The sequence below is a fragment of the Vipera ursinii genome (assembly GCF_947247035.1).
Source record: "Vipera ursinii genome assembly, chromosome: 1".
Classification (NCBI taxonomy): domain Eukaryota; kingdom Metazoa; phylum Chordata; class Lepidosauria; order Squamata; family Viperidae; genus Vipera; species Vipera ursinii.
In genome coordinates this window covers 273,378,516-273,403,912 of record NC_139512.1, presented here as the reverse complement: position 1 = coordinate 273,403,912, position 25,397 = coordinate 273,378,516, and the positions used below count along the sequence as shown (strand labels likewise).

Genomic DNA, 25,397 nt, shown 5'->3' with positions numbered 1-25,397 from the left:
TTGCCCAGGCCCAGAATGGACTTCCAGAAGCGGCAACCACAGACAGAACTGGTTGTTCACATATTTGAATCCCACCATTGAGCAGAACCAATTATAAGGTACTTTCTCTCCAAATCAAGCCAGCCCAAAATGTAACAGAAGCAGACCAAAGAGGAAAATTGCAAAGATAAAATGGGCCAAGATATTTATTATTATTTATTTATTTAGTTATATTTATATACCGCCCTATTCCCTGAGGACTCAGGGCGGTTTACAGGGAATTAAAAATCCAAAATACAAAAATTAAGAACCAAATTAAAAAATATTAAATTAACCCCGTAGTCAGTTAAAAAGAACCCCAAATTAAAAATTCCTCCTCAGTCTGGGCCCGAGAGCTCAAAGAGCCAGGTCTTCAGGCCCCGGCGGAATGATCGGAGGTCGGGGGCAGTCCTCAGCTCCACCGGCAGCTGGTTCCAGAGGGCAGGCGCTCCCACCGAGAAGGCCCTATCCCTGGGTGTCACCCGCCGGCAATCTCTCACCGGCGGAACCCTGAGCAGACCCTCCCTGTGGGAGCGCACTGGGCGAAGGGCGTTTGATGCCGGCAGCAGGTGTTCCCTCAAATATGCATTGCCAAAGAAAACAACAATGTTGAAGGTTATTATCTCATTCTAATTAAACATGAGGGGAAGAAATCCATAATTAGATCTCCTCTGGTTCTTAAAAAATGTTATTTTTTCTAGAGAAAATATCAGTTTGGGATATCCAATTGTGGTAAAGCATTTTGTAGAAATTTACATAAACATAACAGAGAAGTGATAATTGAAGCAATCTATGGAGGGAAAGATTGTAGGAAGGGGTAATAAAGCTAATATTTAGAAATATGTCTTCCTAAGAGGAAGACAAAAATCACAACAAAACATATTTTGTGACTCCCATTATCTGAGAAAATTATGAAAACAGAGGAAGGTTTGTGACATTATTCATTACAATTTCCCAAACTGGAAATAGCTCATCCAATTGACATTCTCTCTGTACACACACACACACACACACACACACACACACACACAGAGAGAGAGAGAGAGAGAGAGAGAGAGAGAGAGAGATTTGATTTCATAAATTGCCTTATTCAGTAACCTGCAGATAGAATTCTTTATTGGCCAAGTGTGATTGCACACACAAGGAAAAGTGATAAATCATAGATCATAAATCATAACATACAATCATAAATCATAAGATACATCAAAAACATAATATACCAATAGGAGAAGGTAGCAGGAAAGATGAGAAAGATGAAAAGGATGAAAAGATGACAAGGATAAAAGCAATACAGTCATTTACATGGGTAAATATCTTTAGGCAGAAGACAGTGCTGTAGGAGTTAGGTACTTAGCAGAATGATGGCTTGGGGAAATAAACTATCTCTGTGTCTAGTTGTTTTGGCATGCAATGCCCTATAGCGGTGTCTTGGGGGAGAAGTTGAAACAGTTTATGTCAAGGATATGAGGGGTCTATAGATATTTTCTCAGCCTTCTTTGTGGTTCATGCAGTATACAGGTCCTCAATGGAAGGCAGGCTGGTTGGAATTGTTTTATCTGCAGTCCTAACTATCTGTTGAATTCTGTACCTGTCCTGTTTGGTTGCAGCACCAAACCAGATAGTTACAGAGATACAAATGGTAGACTCAATAATTCCTCTGCAGAACTGTATCCGCAGACCCTTGAGCAATCTGAGCTTCTTGAGTCGACACAGGAAGAACATTATTTGTTGTGCCTTTTTAATGATGGTTCTAATGCTAAGAGTCCATTACAAGTCCTGGGAGATTATAGAACCCAAAACTTCAAGGTCTCTATTGTTGATACTGTGTTGTCTAATATTGTAAGAGGTGGTAGAATAGGAGGGCTTCTCCTAAAATCTACTATCATCTATACAGTTTTAAGAGAGTTCAACTCCAGATTGTTCCATCTGCACCACAGGGCCAGTTGTTTTATCTCCCGTCTGTATGCAGACTCATCATCATCTTGAATGAGATCAGTGACTGTTGTCATATGCAAACTTCAGTTCAGATATACTGTAGGACATGACCTTTCTGAAATATGTAAAGGCAATGAAAATATTATAAAAGCTGAATTAGGCCAACAACTGGGGGTGGTGGTGGTATTTCAGAAGTCAACTTATTGTTCATCTGTTCTGGATGGAGAAACGCTCCCCTAAAAGTAGGTGATTCACAATGTGTGGGTCTTTCTGGACACACAATTCCTGATAGATTAAGAGGTAGTCTGTGGCCAGAAGAATATTTGCCCAGCCTTGACTGGTTTACCAGTTGTGACCATTCCTAGAGCAAAGAGGCATTGATTGACTACTGCAATTCACTCCACCTGGATCTGCTGCTGAAGACCATTCATAAACCATAGCTGGTATTGAATGTGGTGGCCCTTCTACTCATAATGTCTCAATACAGCCACATAACATTTGTTTTTCTTGTGCCTAAAGCAGATATGTTTAAAACTGCATCAACCAAAGAACCTAACATACTTTAGACTAGAATTGATGTTAAGTTACCCATAAATAGTTTGCAACATATTTCTTTTTAAATTAACACAAAAAAGCAGAATTATACCAATGCTTGTAAAGTGCCCAGGTTATCCCATTGAGCAATATCTCCAACAAGGGAAGTTTTTTTTGAGGACTGGGAAAGATTGCTGGAGGGGAATGTATAAGAAAGTGATTCTGATACTGGTTGTATGGTATATAATCAAACTGTAAACCAGAATAGCAGAGGATCAGGAATTTGATTACACAGTAGATGAAAAATGGAAAGAGGGATTCTAAATTTGACAGATTTTTGCAAAAGTACAGAGTAAAGTATTTTAAGCATAGCAACTTTAGGTGTTCTAGTAGGCCCATGACATTGTCATGCTTAAACTTGTATTTCACTATTAAGGCATTTGATATGAAAGGAAATTTGTTGCTGCTTAGGTAAAAGGAGAAAGATTATAAGAGAGGTAGATGACTTAGCTTTTAGCAATAGTTTGACTTTTAGAAAGAAAAAAAATGCTTACTAATATTATAGTTTTTAAAGTTTCTAATGTTCCTAAAGATGGAACCAGTGATCATAAATGACCCTCATTCACAAGCCTTCCCCGCATATTAATTAAAAAAAATATAAAAATCCCCAAACCTCAGGCTGGAAAAACAGATGCCTAGAGTTTTTTTTTATGTGTTTGTGTGCGTGTGGGGTGTGTGTATGTTTGTGTACATACACACACACACACACACAATGTAGTCCTTGACTTATGATCACAACAGCCCAAAATTTCTGTTCCTAAGAGAGACAGTTGTTAAGTATGTATTGCCCCATATTATGACCTTGCCATACCGAGCAAATCACTGCAGATGTTATGATAGTTTATTTATTTATTTATTTATTTTATTACATTTATATACCGCCCTTTCCCTGAGGACTCAGGGCGGTTTACAGGGAATTAAAAAACCAACAATACAAAAGTTAAATGGTTATTAAGTGATTCTGGTTTTATCATTGACTTTGCTTGTCAGAAGTTTGCAAAAGGCAATCACAAGACCTTGGGACACTGCAACCGTCATAAATATGAGTCAGTTGCCAAGCATCTGAATTTTGATCATATGACTACGGGGGAAAAATAGTAGTAGGTCCCTTTTTCCAGTGTTGTCGTAACTTTGAACAGTCACTAAAGGAACTGTTGTAAGTTGAGGACTACCTGTAAAAGGATGTAATACTTCTTTTATTAGATATTTTATTTCCATTTGGACTTAAGACTGCAATAGATTTGATGTGATCTGATGCCTGGAGCGAGCAAGATTGAGTTGGATTGAAGATCAACTAACATTCTAAACTCTGTAATAACAATACATTTGGGCGGAATCATACTTTTCAAAAATAAATGAAATAATTAATTTTTGTTTGAAGGGCATAATCCCCGCTCGGTATCTCAAAAAAGTTTTAGGAACACACTAAATCAAATTTAGAGATGAATGGTTTTATGAAAATATATTGATTTATTTTATTTTTACATAAAAATGAGTTAGAATGTAATAACTACTACAATTTTAAATGTTTATGTTAATATGCCATTTAAAAATAGTAATTGATAATTTAATTTTTTTAATTAAAAGCAACGCTAATATTAAACACACATATGCATTATTTTCCTATTAATACCCATACCTAGAAAAATATATTCATTTATCTGCTGCTACTTGCTATTAGCATAATGTGAATGATAAGGCCACATATACAAAATTAAGACTGGCTCCCATTCAAATTAGGCAATCTTTCTTGACTTTACAAACAAGAACATTTTATTCTCTCAGGGAAGAAAATGTATCTGTTCTTCAAACAATACAATCAACAATTGAAATCAGGACAGTATTTATGAAGTTTAAATATTCCAAACAGCAGTATAAAGTATTATATTCAAAATGGGAGGAACTTTCAAACTTCAAAAATAAAGTTTACCAACAAGGCACAAAATAATCAAGCCATTTCATAGACAGAAATTATTCATTCCCAGCTTTAAATTTAGAAGCTTGAAACCAAGAACAAATTCTCGATACTTTCATTATCTCCCAATATCTTCAAGTCTATCTATCAATCATATATTTCCTCCAAGAAAAACCAGGGACTTCATGAACAGATTTGTATGTATATAGATTTAAAATAATGGGCAGATATACTTATTACAGTATTGCTACACTGAATTTTTCTATTCTGTTACTCTAAGTCTTACAGTTGTTCACGTCCACAAGCTCCACAGGAAGTCTTCGGCTTATGATGGCAATTGGGACCAGAGTTTCTAAGTGAGGTAGTCGGGAAAACATGATATCACCTGACTGTATTGCTTAGTGATGGCAATTCCATCATCCTGATTGCCCTCATTAAGCAAGGACTATGTGGGTTATTAAGCAAGGACCTCACCTGACCCTGATTTATGTGTTCCCGGTGGTTTATCCATTAACTTTGCTTGCGGGAGGTCAGCAGGGAATGTCAGAAATCACAACCACATGATTGCAGGGATGCTGTGATGCCAGAACTTTGAGGACCAGTAAATACCATTCATTCAGCAGCATTAAAACTGGTTGCTGAATGAATTGTAGCAACCTGAGGACCACCTGTATGCAGAAGTTTTCCAGTGTTGGAAGTGCAAGCTTTCTCCTTTCCTTTCATAACACCCAGAAACATACATACAAACATATTATATGGCTGCCCATCTACAATGATGACTCTGGGCAGCACAGAAGGATTAAAACCATACAAACAATGATCTATGATGCCCAAGACAAACAATAAAGCCTAGTTATGAAATCCACCTCAGCAGCAGAGATTTTCTAACTTTTCAAAGCTAATCGGTTAACATTTCCAGCACTTGGAATAAAAAATTGATGGAGAGAGTCTCCCTCCCTCTACAACTAGCAGAAAATTCCCAATGAAGACATCAGGTTTCCATCCAGAGAAGGCTATTGCTTGATCCAAGCCACTTTTCACATATTACCAGACAGTTTTACAGGAATACTGCCATTAATTCAATAGCACTTGAAAAGTAGACAGTATGTTTGATACTATAGCAAATTCCTGGTGCCCATAGGGTGGAAGACTGGGATGTCAATTCTATTTCTCCAGAAGCCCTTTATGTCTTTATTCCATGTTATTAGTTCCTGCTCTTTTTCAACTAAGCCCAAATTATAGGAGTTATCTTCTCTGGGAAAAACAGCATCTCTGAAGTACAGGAATCCCCTATAGAGAAAATAGAATGAAACATACAAACACAATTGTGCAATTCTGCCATTCTTAGCATCATGGTGGGGATAATTTAGGAACAAAGTAATATCTTATTACAGGGTCTAAATCTTGTTGGTCCTGACTGACAGATAACATAAAGTAAATATCAGCTATTAGGAAGCATTAATGGAAGGTGGTTATTGTCCAGCTCTCCATGTCTGTGGGCATTTTAAGTTTACCTGGTTAGCCATGATAAGAGAATGTTGGGTCAGATGGACCCAACACTCTTGGCCTGATTCAGCAGGCTTACCTTATATCTGAGACATCAAAGATGAGTCCAGATATTATTTCTTTCTATTCATATGTTCTAGCCCTTGTTTTTTCCTTTTTTTCCTCTCTCTCCCAGCTGGCTTTGTTCCTAAGACTGGACTAAATCTCCTGGTCTCCCTGTTTGTAGCCTGCTACCTTAACCACTACAACAAATTTGCTCTACTTAATATGGATATTTTTGCCTGTATACATTTTGTTTTCCCTTTTATTATTTATGGAAGAGAAGATAAGTTATAGCTCTCCATAGACAAACCCTGTTCTAGGACAGACATACTAATTAAGTTATTTTCTCTTGGATCCATAAATGATTAATTCATCATGCTTTTATGTTTGTGTGTGTGTATGTGTGTGTGTATGTGTGTGGTCCATCTGTACATGCATGCATGCATGTCTATATATGTAGGTTAAATGAGTGAATTGATTGAACTATATTCCTTGCTTGAGGTAATACTTTCTCATTGAATGGTCTTCTTTTTTGAAGTAATGGTGTCCATAATTTGTGATTGTTAGTGGGAATGTGTGCATTTCCCCCCACCAAATTAGAAGTACCTATTCCCCCAATGTTGTGCAGACATCTATAGTGCACATGCTTACTTTAAAATATATCTCATACTGTCCCCTGGCTACACCGGTGAACCATAAAGAAACCTGACCTGGAAGATCACCAAATGGCAGGATGACTAGTTTGCACAAGAGTTAATTTGAAACAAAAGGTTTCTGTAGATCTGCTATTCTGAATATGTGGCTTTCTAAAGCACAAAATTCCACATAGATACACCTAAAATATTACTGATAATATTGCTCTTGTTATATTTGAGAAATATATAGTTTTTAAGAAGTGTATAATTAAACTGAAGATTACAATGGAAAATTATAGCCCAACTAACTTGGAGAAACTGAGTCATACTTAAATCCTTCTGTTATTTTTGCTGCATTCTTTGTTCCTGTTTCAAGGAGAGACACCTCTCTCCTATGCAGTTTAAAATTAGATAAATGAAAATTCTTAGACTTTGAAAACAAAACATTTAATATGTTATGAATGATACTATTCCCTGGAATAATTTTGTTCTAAGTAAGTTGAAATTGTATCCTTGTTACTGCATTTTAATTATCGGTTCTAATTGCATATATATTGGGTCTATGCCTGATCTCTGAAATTAAGAAAAAGTGTTCATGTTAGGAACATGCAAGCCTTACAATCAAATCTAAAACTTGATTGAATTTTCTTTTATTAAAATAAGTTTATTTTTACTCAAACATTTTGGCATCACTGTTCAGTCAGGGGCATATATTGTTTAAAATTCCACCTCCTCTTATTCCCTCTTTTCTGTAACTTCAGGTAAATTAAAGTTTCTCCATATGAGCAATTCTTAAACAACAAATAGCTTAAGAATCTATAGATTTCTGCAATGTATTTAAGTAAGGTGATACTACCAACCTATTTACGGTAAATATTTTCCCACTAAAGTCATAAATGAAATTTCACAGCAACCTCTAAAACGTAATTCTCTCTGCCTTACAAGGTTCACAGCACTCCTAAAGTTCCAGTTATACTCCATTTGCTTTTAGGTATATTTTGATTAGAAAAAATAAAACAGGAGAAAGTGTAAACAGCATGGCTTAATATCTTGCCAAGAGTCACAAGAATTAGAATTTGGGGTCATTTAATTCTTGTCTTACTGTTTCTTATCTGAGCCAAATAGCCTTATAGTATAGTATAGCTAATATGGTTGCAAAGTTCGGGATAACTAAAGATATTTTGCACCCTGAACAGAGGATGGCACTTCCATCTACAAGGCATCAGACTAATTTAGAAGGTACACAATACCACAATAATACACACCATACATACCCATTCTTCAAATGTAAGGAAAGGCCTGAAGTGTTCAGTAAGATAGCTTAGGAAATGATCAGCTGAGGTAAATATTGGTAGAGCATTCACCAGGAGAAGCGACAGTACAGACTATTGTCAATCTAGTATCACGATAGATTAGTTGCAAAAAACAGATAACTGATAACCATAGAAAATGATGGCTTTTATATGTCTTTCTTACCACTTTCTGGTTTTTGAATTTTTGCAATTTTGCCACATTTCCATGCTAATTGCACCACTGAGAGTTGATTTCCTCTCCTGTATTTGCATTAATAGCATCCACCTAAATATTCAATCTCTTATGCAGAAAGCATCTCCATTAATGGACTGTCTTAAATTGTCCACTAATTTTGGCCATATAAAAAACTGATGTGTATAAAAGCAAACCAGCCTCTGCTTTTGATAGTTTCTACATGCTATTGCAGTAAAACATACCCTTAATTTGTCTTTGTTTCCATTAAATCCTTTCACAATGTTTTATGACTAATAAAAGAGAAATGTATACCACAACACAATTTATAACAACTTTATATACTGTATGTTTAAGACATGCATAATTCAAATAGCTTTCCCTTTGTGAATGAAATCATTTGTATTGTGTAACTTGAAAAGTATAGCTATACATACTTTTTCATGGGAGATGGTCATATACTTCTTTAGGTCAACATACAGTACTGTATATCTCATCTTACTCACTAGATGCTCTCCTGCACAATGGAGAGGAAGATTGAAAATAAAGCGTTTACTTGAACAGCTATATCATGCATTCCTGTACTGTGTTTGCAATAAGAGCTTTCTCCTAAAATTTGATTAAATGAAAGCTAATAAAAATAAACTAACTTCAGCTTTATTAAGAGCATCCAGTGGAATGGAATATTCAGTAGAACATAGTAAAACCAAAGTGATAAAATTGCTCTTAAATTCTTGGCATGATTTTACTGATAGTCCTTTTATATGCATTGTATATTAATTTAAGATTATTGCACATTCACTGTCAGCTTTGCATTTCTGTGATTTTATATGTGGAATTTAATATTTTTAATTGTTACTATTGTAAACTCTCTGTCTGTCTCTGTGGTAGTGCACAGATCCACATGATACTGCAGAGCCTAAACAAGCCTGTGTTGAAGTAATTTTCTTGCTAGGCATTTGTTCTTAAACCCCACCTCATCGTTCCATTCTCTTATAAAAAGGTATTTTAATTTCTGTCTCCCTACCCCACTTTTTAAAAGCATCGTAACCAAAATTGGGCAAAATTCACTACTTGCTATTTCAGGAAGTTAAAACCAACTAGCTAATTTAAATGTGATATTTAGTATATTTATGCATACACTGTCAACATTCAATGAACTATGTGTTTCAAGCTTAAGGCTTTCACCACAACCTAAATATCTTAACCTTAGATCTGTTGTGCTCTTTCCCTGTCAGTAGATACATTCCTTATTTTAGGTAATTTATTCCCTGAAATTATTCATTTCTAATACATTCATGATTCTTTGTTTTGTTTTGTTTCCTTAAACAGATGAGCATGAGGGCTCACATGGTTAGGACCCTGGGCTGATGATTGGTATGCTCCTGTTTGAGACCCAGTTGTTGCCAAGCACCTGATGACCCAGCAGTTCAAAAGCAAACGACTATAAATAAATAGTTACCACTTCGGTAGGCACCTTATTGGGGACATGAAAGGAGCCCCCAACTAGGCATTCCCCGGGCAATGGTGATGTCACCAGTTGATCCTTTTAACATGAAAGTGCTTTGGTGCTTCTGACGTGGAAATGTGGTATAGCATTCCTAAACAGATTTTGCTGACTTTAATTATTTTCTGAATAATTTGTTTAGTTAATTAGTTAAATTAATAATTAGTTTCCTAATAAGCTTAATTGCAGTTTCTGAATTCATTTTCATAATAAAGTTAGTAAGTATGTAAAAAAAACTAAGGGAAATACTCTACATTTCAATATACCTTTGATAAACAAACATGAACAGACAATAATGAATAATCAACTAACATAGGTGAATGTATGCTGGAGTTTAAGACCAACTGGAGATCACAAAATGTTCCGTTATTTTCTGTGTTATTATTCACAAACAGATCTACTGTATATATCCAAATCTTTAAAAAAAACCAGATTTGTGAGGATGATGATGTCTCTATATTCTGAATCTTTAAGTAGACACGATTCTTTATCACTGGAATGACCAAGGAAGATGCAAGTAAAATTTGTTTACGTACATTGGCTTTGAAAAGCAGAGGAAGAAATTAATGGCGTAAGATACCATTAAGATATATTAGATCTATAAAGCTGTCTCTATGAGTTACTAATTACTGATATGAGGAAAGAATTAACATTCTAACCCACTATTTAAAATAAATTATTTATCAGGGTTGCAAGGAAATGTCCCAAATGTGTTTTTATTTTTCTAATACATCAGGCCAATGTAATATGGTAAGATAATGTTCATTGATAAGGATGAACAAATCAAAGATCCAAACTGCTAGAAAGTCAGTGCTTGTATTAATTTATCACCAGAACAATCCAGATGCTTTCTATTTTTTTTAATATGCTTTATATCAGGGGTGCCCAAAGTCTGAATTCAGCTCATCAACCCGTTTATAAGTTCCAAATTATTCATTGACCCCCCCAAACATTTATTATAAGAAAATGATTTAATAAATACTACTTTAACTAATAGTATTACTACTATTAAGGGACGCGGTGGCTCAGTGGGTTAGGACAATGAACTTGTTGATCAAATGGTTGGCAGTTTGGTGGGTCGAATCCCGAGTGCCGCGTAACAGAGTGAGCGCCTGTTACTCGTCCCAGCTTCTGCCAACCTAGCAGTTCGAAAGCACGTAAAAAATGCAAGTAGAAAAATAGGGACCACTACGGTGGGAAGGTAAAAGCGTTCCGTGCGCCTTTGGCGTCTAGTCATGCTGGCCACATGACCACAGAGACGTCCTCGGACAAGCGCTGCCTCTTCGGCTTTGAAACAGAGATGAGCACTGGCCCCTAGAGTTGGAAACGACTAGCACGCATGTGCGGGGGAACCTTTACCTTTACCTTTTTATTACTACTACTATTACTAGCATCAACCCCTTGGATAGTCCCATTAAACCACGGGGGTTAATACCACTCTGGGGAACCCTGGTTTATACCAACCCCATTCAAATGCGGGATTTCAAACTAGTCACTCCTTTCTGCAGACATATATGAACAGTGTATGAATCTTTTTAGTATTTCATGTAATTTTTAAGCTTTTAGATACAGTTTCCTATATTTTCAGAACTATTTTTCTTTTCTTTACAAGCTAAACAGCGGAGAAAGTTTTTTAACGCTCATTAACGTTTGGAAGGACTTTAAAGGCCATATGTAACTGATTTCAGGCAGCGGTAATTCTGATAGGGAATTGTAGACCCTGAGCTAATGGCTTATTGGTGGTTGTGTTTCAGAATGACCCTACATTATCATTCAAGTTGTGAAGAATCAAAGTAGAATTTGCCTTTCTCTCTTATTCTATGCTGTTTCCTGTTTTACAATTGCTTCGACATTCTGCATGTATTTTGGGGGAAATAATCTCTTTGTCAGTTGTAATCAAACAAAGAAATTTTCTAAATATGTACAGTTTTGCATTAAAGCTGACTAAAACACTAGTACTATGGTTCCCATAGGGCTAATTCAAAAGTTTACTTATACTGTGTTAATGCTAATGACTTGTGTTTCTCATTAAGACAATTACGCAGTTTAAAATGAAAATAATAAAATGAACATCTATAATCCTACACTTGCTTAGATAACCATATCATGTATAATATAATATATATAGAGAGAGACATTCCTTGGTTAACAACAGTAACTGGGAATGCAATTTCCATTGCTAAGCAATGCAGTAGTAAACCATGAGATAACACAACTGCATTGTTTAGTGACGGCAATCTTGGCACTCCTTGCTGGCATTGTTAAGCAAGGATTGTGGTTGGAGAGGTGGCATCAGTACAGTGAGGGAAGGGTTGGTGCTGCCAGGTGGAGTAGAGTGAGAGAAATTTATTGGACTAATTTATGAGCTGCCATGCCAGCTTTCCCATGGACTTTGCTTATGGGAAGCCAGCAGGGAAGATTGCAAATGGTGATTACATGACCACAGGATACTACAATTGTCATGAGTGCAAGCTGGTTGCCAGGCACCCGGATCTCAATCACATGATCACAGGGATGCTGAGATGGCCAGAACTTTAAGGACCAGACATAAGTACTACTTGTTCAGCGCTTTTGCAACTTCAAATGGCAGCTGAATGAGTGGCTGTTAATCAAGGACTTCCTGTAAGATTTAAATAAGAAGCAACCAAGCAAAACCAAAATGCTTTTACGTGACATCCCTCTACCAACCACAGTAACATGTTTTTAAAAATAAGAACTAAAACAGCAGCTTAAATTACACACAAGGAACCCATATACTGAGAATCACAATAAAAATGAAACTTACGCAGAGTTTGAAACTCATCTATCATGTAACACTACTAATAAGAATTACAGCAAAATAGCCCTACTGCCATCCTGACACTCATCAGGTTCATTTGCTTTGTAAGTGAAACTCCAAATCCTTCTTAAATGATGTGTGGAGTGGGAGTAGCAAAAAACAGAATTCCATAGTTGGTGATTCAGTTCCTGAAATGCATGCAAATGAGTTGGAATAACTTGTGATAAGAGAATTGAAGGAAACCCCTGTTCTATTGATTATATTGGATACAAAGGCTCATACCAAGATAGGAACTGGGACTGGTGGTAAGGAATAACTAACTGCAGGGGTCTAATGACAATTCACCATGGGCAACTAACCACGGCCGACTTGCCGCAGGACAACTCGCTGTGGGACAAGAGTTATGTTGACATCAAAGAAATAGTGGAACAGAATCATTAAAGAGAGAGCGCAAAAGAAGAGACAGAAGGAAATGTGAATGGCAAAAATTAAAATAATTGTGATTTATTTTAAATAACTAAATAGAATTGTTAAGTTGTCCCATGGCGAGTTGGCCATAGCGAGTTGTCCTGCGGCAAGTCGGCCGTGCTGAGTTGACCACAGTGAATTGGCTGTGGCAAGTTGACCCAGTCCCACTTAAACATCATAATGAGAAGCTTCCTCAATAGAAAATCAATAAAAAGCCCTGCAATGAGAGGAAAGATGGAAAAAAGAGGGAGGCCCAGGGTAATGCATTTTGCAAAGTTCTGAATTCAGCAATCCCTAATCCATTTTCACTGGGCAGTAAAGAAGATCCATTTATTGTCACTGCTTTCCCCCCCACCCCCAAGATCTGAACAACCAATTAAAAATGCTACTATCCTCAGGCTAAACACCCCACTACCCATTGGATTGTGTAGTTTCAAAGGTGTCAGCCTAGAAATAAAGTAATGAGGTGGGAAGCTAGTCAGCCATGAGTCCTATACTTTTTTTTTAAACAGCACTTCTTTTTACAGCAGCTGGGCCTGGTTGCCAACATTTCAAATGCATGTCCCTCCATCATTTTGTACAAAGAAAAGGAAGACTGGATTGATGACAGTGAAGATCCTGATTGCACGTATAGTGTTTAGATGCCCTTTTACTTTGATCTCACATGTTTCTGTGATGAATGGCACATACATGAGACCAAAATTAATGTCATCCATTGCACTCAAGTCTCAAAGCAATTCGAAAAAACTGCCCAATCTCAATTTAAATTAAACTATGAAGTTGCCTAAATATCTTAGAAAACCTCATACTGTGGATTAACTAGTTTTATAATGGTCAGTGCATCAACTGTATGACATACAAATATCTATTTTAAAAAAGAGAAATCTGTGAAAATGCAATATGCATGAATTTGGTATTCTGTGATAATATTTTTCTTCCCATGGCCTGCAAAATTTTAAAGAGATGCTCTAAACAGGAGTTATTTGGATTGTGTTCTTACATATAACATCAAAACATTCTCTAAAAAAAATACCTTTAGAAGTTTGACAAATACACCTGAGAGTAGCAAAAGACATCGGCTTATCTCATAATAATCCTAACAGATAATTCTGGGAAGATTCAGAACCACCCATCTGGTGAGCAAATTTGAGTTCCATGTTGGAGTGCCACCATGTGGAAACATAGTTTGCAAGATGTGCTTGGAATATTTCAATTAGCTGTGAGGATAGTTTTTTGCAGAGTGAAGAAAGGAGCACCACGAGCATTACTACTGATCTGAAGATATCAAATATTGCTGCTGGAAATTTAGGAAAGCTTTATACGTATACACTGAAACTGGAATGACAATGAAAGATGCAACAGCATTTGGTGGACTCAACATATGTACAGTACTGTTTTGGTGCAGATTCACCTTTATGTACTACATACCGAATCCACAAAATATAGGCAGATCATATAGCTACATCCAACACTATTCCTATATCTTCCTGAATTACACCTCATGAATCCAGTTCAGAGAGATATCTGTGCTCCAGTCACGAGGAAGAAGTTCCTTTATGGAATCAGACACCCATTAGAATCTCTTTGGAAAGAAAAAGCATTTTCTTTGTACCATTTGCTAATGCAAGTAAATGATGAGGAAAAAAACTACTAAACATTTTAATACCAACAATTACATCCCGAAGGGCATCAAAACAAGTTGCAGTTTTGAGGCTGAGCGAGGGAAACATAATTCTCTCTCCTCCATTGTACAGATAGAAAGTATTTCCAAAGCAATCTTTTGGATAACGATGGCTCTTTCCCCTATACCAGGGGCAGGCAACCTTGGCTCTTTTATGACTCATGGACTTCAACTCCCAGAATTCCTGAGTCAGCTATGCTGACTCAGGAATTCTGGGAGTTGAAGTCCATGTGTCATAAAAGAGCCGAGGTTGCCTATCCTTGCCCTATACCTTTGTAGATACCAGTCTGCAGAAGACGATGGAAACGTCCGTTTCTCAGAGAATATGAAACCCTCTACTACTAAGTGGAATATTTAAGGAACAAAGAAAAAAGAAAGAAAGAAAAGAAAATGATTAAAAATCAGCCAACAAGAAAATGCATATCGGTCCTGTCTCTCTGGGCTCAAATTATTTCATTACAGTGGAACTAGAACCTCTATCTCCTAATGATGTGGAATATGATATGCTGGTTTGAACATCTGATTTTCCTCTCAAGACAATTCACTATTGCATACCTCTATAAGTTGCCACTTCAAACTCTTCTCTTCTATTTCTTCCTTGAGTAACTCAATAAAAACAAATATGGCTGACTAATTAGGAAGAGAGACTCTCTCCAAAGGGAAGGAAGCTTTCTCATCTGCTCAAGGCGTGCCAAACATTCTTAGCAATGGATTAGATAAAGAGAGTAAGCTGACAGTTTTCCTGGCAGGCAGAGAAAGGAGAACAAAGAGCAAGGTATCAGAAGAAGAAGTAAGCAGGAAGACCCCAGAGTTTTATGAATGCTTGTAAGGATTCAGCCGCTCTTTCTATTAGAGGCCACTTACAATGAAAAAACTTTAATATGAAAGCAAAAATAATATACCTATCCAATTTGCCCCTTGCCTTTGTGGTCTCGTTAATCTTAATTGGTTAATGTAGCTGGCTGGGAGTTAAAGAGACAACTTGATCCATTCTTAAAATGTATTGATTACATCATGTCCTGTCTCCAATATACTTCTGTAATTTACTCGTCCTTAATGATCTCACTGAAATCAATGTCATTTGAATGAATTCGTAATTTCTCATTCTGTATTATGTGAGAAGCATTGGAAGGGAAATGTGATGATCTCAGAGAATAAAGACAAACAAAAGAAGATTGTGGCAGACAGGAGTCCTGGTTGTCCTGTATTTTTACATAGAAATACTCTTAAAATGAAAGCTATTGAATGGAGATAGTGCATTCCTTTTCTTTTTGCTATCATTTATATTCTTCAGGTTTTCGGTTTTCTAAAGTAATCTGTGAATGAAACTTTGCAACAAAAACTGCATCTCAGATTCAACTTTCAAAAACCATATCCAAGTTTCCTTCTCAGGTTCCTATCGTTCTTTGAAGAAATCCACACAAGGAGTATAAAAGATGCTTAAAAAGATAGTGAGCTATGAAGGCCTAAAGTAATTTATATCTCTACTGATTTACACGTCATCCAGATTTTGTTATAGCAAGCATGAATTACGAATATTCTGAATACCTTTTCTGTTATTTTTTCTGATACAGCTACGTTCTAGGGCAGGGGTGTCAAACTCAATTTCATTGAGGGCTGCATCAGCATTGCTGTTGCCCTCAGGGGGCCGGGTGGGTATGGCCAGGGTGGGTGTGGCCTACTGGGTGGGCGTGGCTAGAGTGCGTATGGCCTACTGGGTGGGCATGGCCACCTCTACATCGTTTGCATCAAGGGTGCCTATGGGGGCCTGGGCAGGAGTGGGACAGATCTGAGGGTCTCTGGCAGAAGGAGGGCCGCTGGGCCAGGGCCAAGGCAGTGGGGGCCGTTCCCTCACTGTTTCCAGGATGGCTTTGTGGGCCGCATGAAACCACTTCACGGGCTGGATCCGGCCCCTGGGCCTTGTGTTTGACATGTGGGTTCTAGGGCAATTGAAGAAGCCAACATTTGACGAATGTGAAAGAACAGGCAAATAATTTTATAAAGTTTTGCCCGTGTGCTTTTAAAAATCTAACAGTGATTCTAGGAAAAAAAATGTAACCCCCTTGGGGATTCCTGCCATTTTTTAAATATAGTGAAATAAAGAAGCTGTATTTTTCTTCTATTGTTAATAATTAATGTAATATTTTCTTGCAATGCAGTTGAGTGGAACAGCACATAGCTGCCATTGATTGGAGGAAAAGCAACCAACAACTTCTCAGTTGTTTCATAGTTTCACTGCTCCATTTTCCTTTAACTTTTATCCTGTATATTTCTGGCCTCTAAAAATGACCACATTCCATTCTTTATGTCAAACCTATCAAAATTAAACTATTTCCAGCTGCCAAAATAGCTATAAGGGAAAAATGTTATTATATTATATTATATTGTGCTGTTAGCAAGCTGAGGATTTTTCCCTCATCCATTACAATTTAATATATACCTCCCCTCCCAAAAAAATGTCCTGGATAGTACAGTAGATGTGGAGATTATAATAGCAAACATATATGCTTTCCTCACACATTGTATAATTAAAACCAATTGTCAGAATCAACTGAAAAAAAGGCAAGAATGCAAAGCAGGAAATAGCCTTGACCTATTAGATTTAAAACAAATTATCTTTATAATCCAATTATATTGATGTACTGTATATAGCCTATTCTCTCTTGTGTTGATTCTGCTCGTGTTTGTGGTTCACCTTGAACTATATTTTCACACATAAAAATGCAACTTGAATTGTAATTTTTCCCATTATCTTTTTTTAATTTGCTCAGAGTATGCAAACTAAAAATGACATTAATCAGCAGGCAAAATTCCAAGGGGGAAAAAGACTATATGTACACTGAGTTGGTAACCTGTGGCCTGAGGGCTGCCATGTTTCCCCTGAGCAGCCCATCTGCACTCTGTGGACCCAAGGTCACAGAGCTGAAATTCATCAGTGAAATAGAAGTTTCTCAGCAGCACCATGGAGATCTTTTCCCATTCCAAATAAGATATAAATTGGAGTAAGTAGCCTCTCAAAGGAAACCATTTCTGTCTTCATCCTTATCCACCATACCCCACCAAAAGCAATGTGAATTATTCCAGACTAGAACTTTGATTTATCTAGACGAATAGTCCCAATGTTGCCTCAGGTTACCGTATTCTAAATTTAAATCTATCTACCATAACATGAATTGGCAACATCGTGCAGGTATATATGTATGTATGTGCGTGTGCACACACACACTGTATCTATCTATCTATCTATCTATCTATCTATCTATCTATCTATCTATCTATCTATCGTATTTCAAACGTTTCAATTTTGCTATGACTATTTGGAGTGTCTCATAAATTATCTCAGAATAAATGTGAAAAAGAGTGACTTTAAGATGGAGGTTGAAATCATAAGCCATATGCCCAATTGCTTTTATTTCACCATATTGTGAAAAAGGGCACCTCTCCTGCTGCTTGCCAAAATGACATGATGCAACTGAAAATTTTGATTCTAAAATACTAGAACTTCTGTTTAACTGTTGGTGGCCATACCTATCATCATATGCAATCTGTGCCCTCACTGAAAGATCCTGGTTCAACAAATAAACCATTGGAAAGCAACAAGTAGCGAAGAATTCATTCTTCAAAATCAGAACAACCTACACCTATAGCTTCACAAAAGAGAGTGGGGGAAAATCCTTCTTTGATTTATATCCAGTCTTGAAAAACTTTCTTAGGGTACTTATAGATTTTATAACACGGCTGAAATTGATGGTGCCTAATGAGATCCAGAAAGCTGAGATCAGCATATGAATAAAAAGAATTAACCTCTGCAAACAAGGAACTAGCAGCAATCCTAAGCCATTCATTTAGGGTAAAAAAAACCTCTTAATAGTTATAGACTTCTTTCTGGAATGCCTAAGACCTTGTTGTGACTTAAATGTTCAGTCAAATTTCAGCTAAGGATCAGGAAATATTTTAGGGAGTGTGAATCAACAAGACCAGTAACCTTCAGCATTCCAAAATGTATGTGTCTGTTAAAATAATGTATATTTTAATGGAAACATTTTCTATTCAAAACAGTATTAATTAGAAATTAACATTATAAACATAGGGCTAGTTTATCATTTTGTAAAGAAGGAACCAATAAAAACCTTGAAGCTTCAAACACTGGCTGAATAAGAGTATGTTTATCTCCACTTTGTATAGAGGCAAAGAATGCAGCTCTGTATTGTCTCTAAATCATTGTTGTCCTTGGAGTAAGTCAAAGTGGAATTCCTCTGCATTGTGTCGCACACAGCACTCTCACTAAAGCAGATTAACTAATATGTGGGAAAGTATAAAGCTGCAATAACTTTTGGGTGGGTCTGAATCTCTCAAGAGCACAAGAGAATCCAATCATTCCCCACCCAAGCATAACTCACTAGTGACCTCACCAACTTCCCAAACAAATTTAACAAGCCTTCCTGCCTGCTTGCCATATAACTGGGTCATCATGTCACAAGCCCACCTGTGAACATACAATAGTCATAGTTATTGCAAAATGACATAAAAACCACGGCAACATTGGGAAAAGCTGTGTGCAGTTTTTACCCTTTAAATAGACTTACCTATCGCATAGGAATTTCAGCGCAAAACAATATATTATAAAACCGAGTTTCAAAATATTTGAAAAGTTTTAATTTGTTTCTGATTTAAATGTTCAAAATCAATATATCAGTATGGTTCCCCTTCTCCCAACAATCTAACCTAGAAAAGGAAGTCTGAACACTAGACTTGAAAGGAGATTAGAGTTGACCAATTACTGACCAGATCTTAGACTGATCCCAACTCTGGAGGGAGGTCAAAAAGTAGAATTGAACATGTACACTATTGATATTAACTTATGACTGATGTGTTTTCACCCTGGCTGCTCTTTCTATATTCTTTGCTTTTTGTTTTTCTGTTTTTTTATTTCCTTATTTTTCTAAAGGAAGGCCATAAAAAAGGCAAAAAAAAAGCCTGTCTCTCTTAGCAACAGAAATTTTAGGCTCAATTGTGGTCATAAATCTAGGACTACCTGTATAATATTATCTCTATAGTTTCAGTGAGGCAAATACAATTTACATTCAGTCTTATTCATAATATACCACAAGACATTAACAGGCCTCTCAGGAGAGCACAAAAGGTTGAAGTCACATTCTGGACATTCTGACATTTTATTGTGTTTGTGGTGAAAGGAATGTTTCCTGGCTATATACATACAAAGCAGACTGCAAGGCCAGAGAATCTTCATGATAGAATTTCCTGATTTCTCAAAGCACATCTAGTTGGGATTCACTTCCTTCCTTGTGCCCTTTCACTGGTAATGCAGAACAAAGCTCTCTTATTATGTCCAAATGTCTTGCTCGTGTATGAAATTCAGACTGCTCTGGTCAGGTAACACTACAAGAGCACATTCTTCTTATGACTGCTTTGTGTTTAGATTCTGTAAAAATTGCAGTTGTTATTATTATCAGTAACTTAATATCCAGTCCAGATGAGACCCTGGTTTCTTATGACATCACTTTTACTCTTTACCTGCATTCCCACAACTGAAGCTGTCACGGTAGTGGAGAAATGACTGCTACAAGACAGCACATTAGGTGACCGAACTAAACTCAGTCCAGACCATATAGGTGCCATGCTGGACCTCTGCCTGACACTAAATAACATGAAGGTTTTTTACAGATCAAAACACGGCTATACCATGGGTTCACCTGTGTCCCCCATTGTGGCCAATCTCTACAAGGAAGAAGTAGAAACCAAAGCCCTAAACTCTTACCCAGGAATTCCACCCACTCACTGGTATAAATATGTGGATGATACTTAGATCAAGATTAAAACACAACAAGTAGAAGCCAAACTCATCAACACCATTAAGTTCACACAGGAAGATGTTAAGGTAAATAGTCATTGAATGCGACAGCTGTTTTGCTTAGCAACAGAAATTTTGGGCTCAGTTGTGGTCTGCTTTATAATCTTTGAATTCTTCATAGTTTTATTTTTTTAATAATATTTTTATTAATTTTCTAATTTTACATTTAGGTATTTAAAAAGCGACATGGTGGCTGGGTTAATCAATAGTTCAGTAACATACAAAAATCTTTAGTACACATACAAACTCAAATATTTTCTCTTTTTCCCTTAATATCTACTATGTTATATTTAAGGTAATACAGTTCTTATATCAACTAAATAAAAACATCATTATTACATTTATAATAATTTTTAGCTTATACATATCTTAATTACTTTTACATTCAATCTTTACATTCAATCAATGTCTTATCTGTAGTGTGGGCTTCAAGCCAAGTCTCCTTTAGGGAATAACAAGTTTTAATGCCAAGCTTCGCCACAAGATGTCACCAATGCCGCTTATGGTTTTTTAAGTCCAAAATTTTTATAGTCCTTTTTCCAATTTTATTTCTTTTTTATAGATAAAAACAAAAGTTTTCGGTGAGAATAAGAAAACCTTTGATCCCCAAGTTTCAGAAACATATAAATCCAATTAGATTAGTGCGTTAACTCCCCTAGATAGTCAGTCGCCGCTATTCTTAGAGGGTGGGAAAGAAATTCCCTTCCCTCTCTCCTCACAGGGGGAAAGATACTTTGGGCAGCTTTTACAGGAAGAAAAATACTTAGGATCTTAGAGAGAAGATTGGATCTCACCCAGTTTCATCTGTGTTGCTTTAAAAGTGCCTGGTGATAAGTTTGACTTTGGCTGTCTGCAGCCTAGTGATGAGCCATTTTGCTATGGCCGGTCTTTCCTCTGCCGTTTTGGAGGGCTGCCGCTCCCCCCCCCGTGATCAAGTGGGGGTCCTCTCCTTGCTCATCGCACTTACAGGGCGACTTTCGATCCTTTCCAGGGTACCTCAGCAGAACGAAACCGAACGCGGAAGACGGAGCTTACCTTCCAGTGGCTGCAGTGGCCGCGATTGCAAACTGGAAGTCTGAATTTTTCATAGTTTTAGAAGCAACCCTGAGAAACTGCTGTATGAAAACACATAAATCTGCTCCTCTCCTATTTGGGTTTGTACAATGAATCTTTTACATGTGAATCAATATATTTGGTTCAGCATTTATTTGATGTAAATTCTTGTAAACAGATAAAGTATCTCAGAGATGTCTGATTACTTATTTCTATTCTGTTTGTACCGCAGAGTTCTAAACATAATTTTACAAATTTTTCAAATACGACAACACTACTCACCGTTCCCACCAGTGGATAAATAAATCCAGCTCCAATACTGGCTCTCACATCGCTGATAGGCAGAACAAACCCAGTGGGGACACCTTTCTTCTCAGGCATGTGGGAAAGGGACAGGTGAGTTTTTGCCATGCAAATAGGCAAATTCCCAAATCCCTGACAAAAAAGAAATGAGAAAGAGAATCAATGTATCTATAGGTAAAGGTTCCCCCGCACATGCGTGCTAGTCGTTTCCAACTCTAGGGGCTGGTGCTCATCTCCGTTTCAAAGCCGAAGAGCCAGCGCTTGTCTGAGGACGTCTCCGTGATCATGTGGCCGGCATGACTAGACGCCAAAGGCGCATGGAACGCTGTTACCTTCCCACCGTAGTGGTCCCTATTTTTCTACTTGCATTTTTACGTGCTTTCGAACTGCTAGGTTGGCAGAAGATGGGACGAGTAACAGGCGCTCACTCTGTTACGCGGCACTCGGAATTCGACCAGCCAAACTGCCGACCATCTGATCGACAAGCTTAGCATCCTAACCCACTGAGCCACCACGTCCCTTCAATGTATCTATACCACACTGAAATAACACCACTCTCCTCTCTAAGTTTTTCCATGCTGTATAATAAACAAAGATAAATTTTATTTCCAGTACATTGCTGACTTCTAGGAATAAGTCTTTGGTTCAAGCTTCAATGGATTGTGGCAAGATGTTATAAGTATGCATCTTAATTAATAATAATTTCTTAAATGCTTTTTTCAAGCCCAGTATAGATCAGAAAAAGAGCAATTGCAACATTTTATACAATAACACAGCAATTTGTAGCTCAATAGCCAAACCAATAAACAATATATTAATACAGAGACAAACCAAACACAACTGTATATGCTTAAAATGGTACCTTGTGATATGAATGAACATACATACACCCAGGGCTTTTTTTGTCATAGAATGCCCAGAACGGAGTTCCAGCACCTTTTTTGGATGGAACCTTGTAGGGTAGGCAAGGAGGTTGTATGACATGTGTGAGTTCTGGCACCTTTTTTTCTTACAAAAAAGCACTGCATACACCCATAATTAAAAGGGATTAATCTAGGAATCGCTGAGATTAATTACTGTAAGGTAAGATAACAAGTCCTTCTGCTCACCCAGCAACTAAATAAAGTTATTTAAGTCATTTTTAAAGTTTTCAAATTTTCACAGGGATGAAGGGAAAGAGGGAGTTAAGACCAGAGTCTCAGGGCCTGGAGACTTCAACTCTGGAGTGAGGAACAGAAAGAGAGGACTCTCAAGGTAGTGTAAGGAACAAATAGAACTGCAGGAAGTACTCAGGATAACGTCAGGAAGACCAGGGGTTTAAGAGACCCAGACAGCCCTAAACATAAGCATCAGCCATAGGCTCTGGTTCAAATAAGGAGCCAGGACAGAGCCTTGGGGAATGCTGAGATATGAAAGTGGCATAAAAGGTCCAATGCACTTTTCTAGTCCTTTAACCAGGAGCCTTTCCTTTCTCAAGGTTATGCAAATCCTTGATTCAGAAAGACCTGGTGATATTAATAAGCAAGTCACTGAAAGGGCTGGGATGGGAAAAAACAAGGCTGGGATGGGAAAAAGCAAGAAAAGTTAAAGGCAAGTATCATCCAGGTCATGGTTGTCTCAAAGGTTCAGTTGCATTTTGAAAAGCACCTTTGGCTTAAAGGCACATACCGAAAGATTGGGACCTGGCCTACAGCAGCATTATATCCTGGGCAGTTTTTATTCGTTGTTTAAACAGATACATTTTAAAATAGGAATGACACTCACTGTTTGCATATATTCTTGTTTTTACCTGTTGAGTGTAACAATTTATTTGAGACTGTGCTGCAGGAGACAGCTCTATATCCTCAGCTCCATAGATCTTCTGAGCTATGATTCTTATTTTTTCAACTATGGGAAGCTGTGAAAACAAAACAGGATGATGGAATGTTAATTTGAAGAGTCCCAAGGTACTTTCCTTCATATCAGGATTCCCTAGTTCTCATTGGCAGTTAATTTAGTACACCACTATACTAAACATTAAGTTATGCATTATTTCCTAAAAAAATATCATGGATGTAAAAGAAAGATTCTATTGCCTTCCATTCAGAAATCATCATCCACCTCATCATCCCTACAATGCAGACAGAGAAAAAATAAGTTTATGTATATTAGCTTCCTGTAGCCACACATTCTGAGGTGTATTTCAGAGTTTTGTTTTGCTTATTTTGCAAGAAAGACAAAAATATGGTGCAGTCACTCACCCAAAACTCAGTTCTGGTTAAACCAAACTCTGTGTGTATGTGTGTGTGTGTGTGTGTGTGTGTGTGTGTGTGTGTGTGTGTGTATAGAGGTGAAAACAACTGCCTAATGTGTAATCAGCTCAGGTTCGAATCTCAGAAGGGTATGGCTGACTGATGAAAACTAATAAGTTTGAAATGCATATCAGTCTCCCTTAATTCTTTGTTAGCAATTTAAAATTTACACAAATATGAGCTGTCACTGGTGTGACTATTGCCTGTCGATGGCCTTCAGGATAGGCTGACACAGGAGATAAAGATTTGTCCCATGTCTGGGGCCTAGCAAGGTAATCTAATAGTTAACAAGCATTTGTCATATATCTTCCCTTGCTCATCTGCTAACAAAGCGAGAGAGATCCTGTGGCTTAGAGGTGAAAACAACTGCCTAATGTGTAATCAGCCCAGGTTTGAATCTCGGAAGGGTATGGCTGACTGATGAAAACTAATAAGTTTGAAATGCATATCAGTCTCCCTTAACTGCCTGTCGATCTGACACAGGATATATATATATATATATATATATATATATATATATATATATATATATATATATATATATATATATATGTGTGTGTGTGTGTGTGTGTGTGTGTGTGTGTGTGTGTGTGTGTGTGTGTGTGTGTGTCTGTGTGTCTCTGTGTCTCTGTGTCTCTGTGTGTGTGTGTGATATGTTAACTCTTAGATTACCTTGCTAGGCCCCAAACATGGGGCAAATCTTTATTTCCTGTTTTCAGCCTTATCTCAAAGGCTATCGAACAGGCTGTAGTCACACCGGACAGTTCATATATTTGTGTAAATTACTAAAAGAATTTAGGGAGGCTGATATGCATTTCAGACTCATTAGTCCTCATCAGTCAGTCATACCCTTCTGAGATTCGAACCTGGGCTGCTTGCACGTTAGGAAGTGTTTTTACTTCTTGAGCCACAGGTTCTCTCTCGCTTTGTTAGCCTTTTGCAAGGGGAGAAATATGTGTCATATGTTAACTCTTAGATTACCTTACCTTGAGATAAGGCTGAAAACAGGAAATAAAGATTTGCCCCATGTTTGGGGCCTAGCAAGGTAATCTAAATAGTTAACATTTGAAACATATCTTCCCTTGCAGAAAAAAGCTAACAGAGCGAGAGGGACCTTGTGGCTTAGAGGCAAATAACACTGCCTTGTATGCAATCAGCCCAGGTTCGAATCTCAGAAGGGTATAGCTGACTGAGGACGACTAAGGAGTCAGAAATGCATCTCAGTTTCCCTTTAATTCTTTGTTAGTAATTTACACAAATATATGAATTGTCCGGTGTGACTACTGCCTGTTTGATAGCCTTCAAGATAGGCT

General features: G+C 37.3%; 1 protein-coding gene across 1 annotated transcript in view; it reads right to left on the bottom strand.

Annotated features, from left to right (window-relative positions):
- MTHFD1L (methylenetetrahydrofolate dehydrogenase (NADP+ dependent) 1 like) overlaps positions 1-25,397 on the bottom strand; it is a 146,263-nt gene that overhangs the window by 5,370 nt on the left and 115,496 nt on the right. Inside the window, exons 25-26 of the mRNA XM_083348729.1 lie at positions 23,583-23,690; positions 21,773-21,925 (exon numbers count right to left, since the gene is read on the bottom strand). Coding sequence (XP_083204855.1) covers positions 21,773-21,925; positions 23,583-23,690 — 261 coding nt within the window. The remainder of the gene's footprint in view (positions 1-21,772; positions 21,926-23,582; positions 23,691-25,397) is intronic.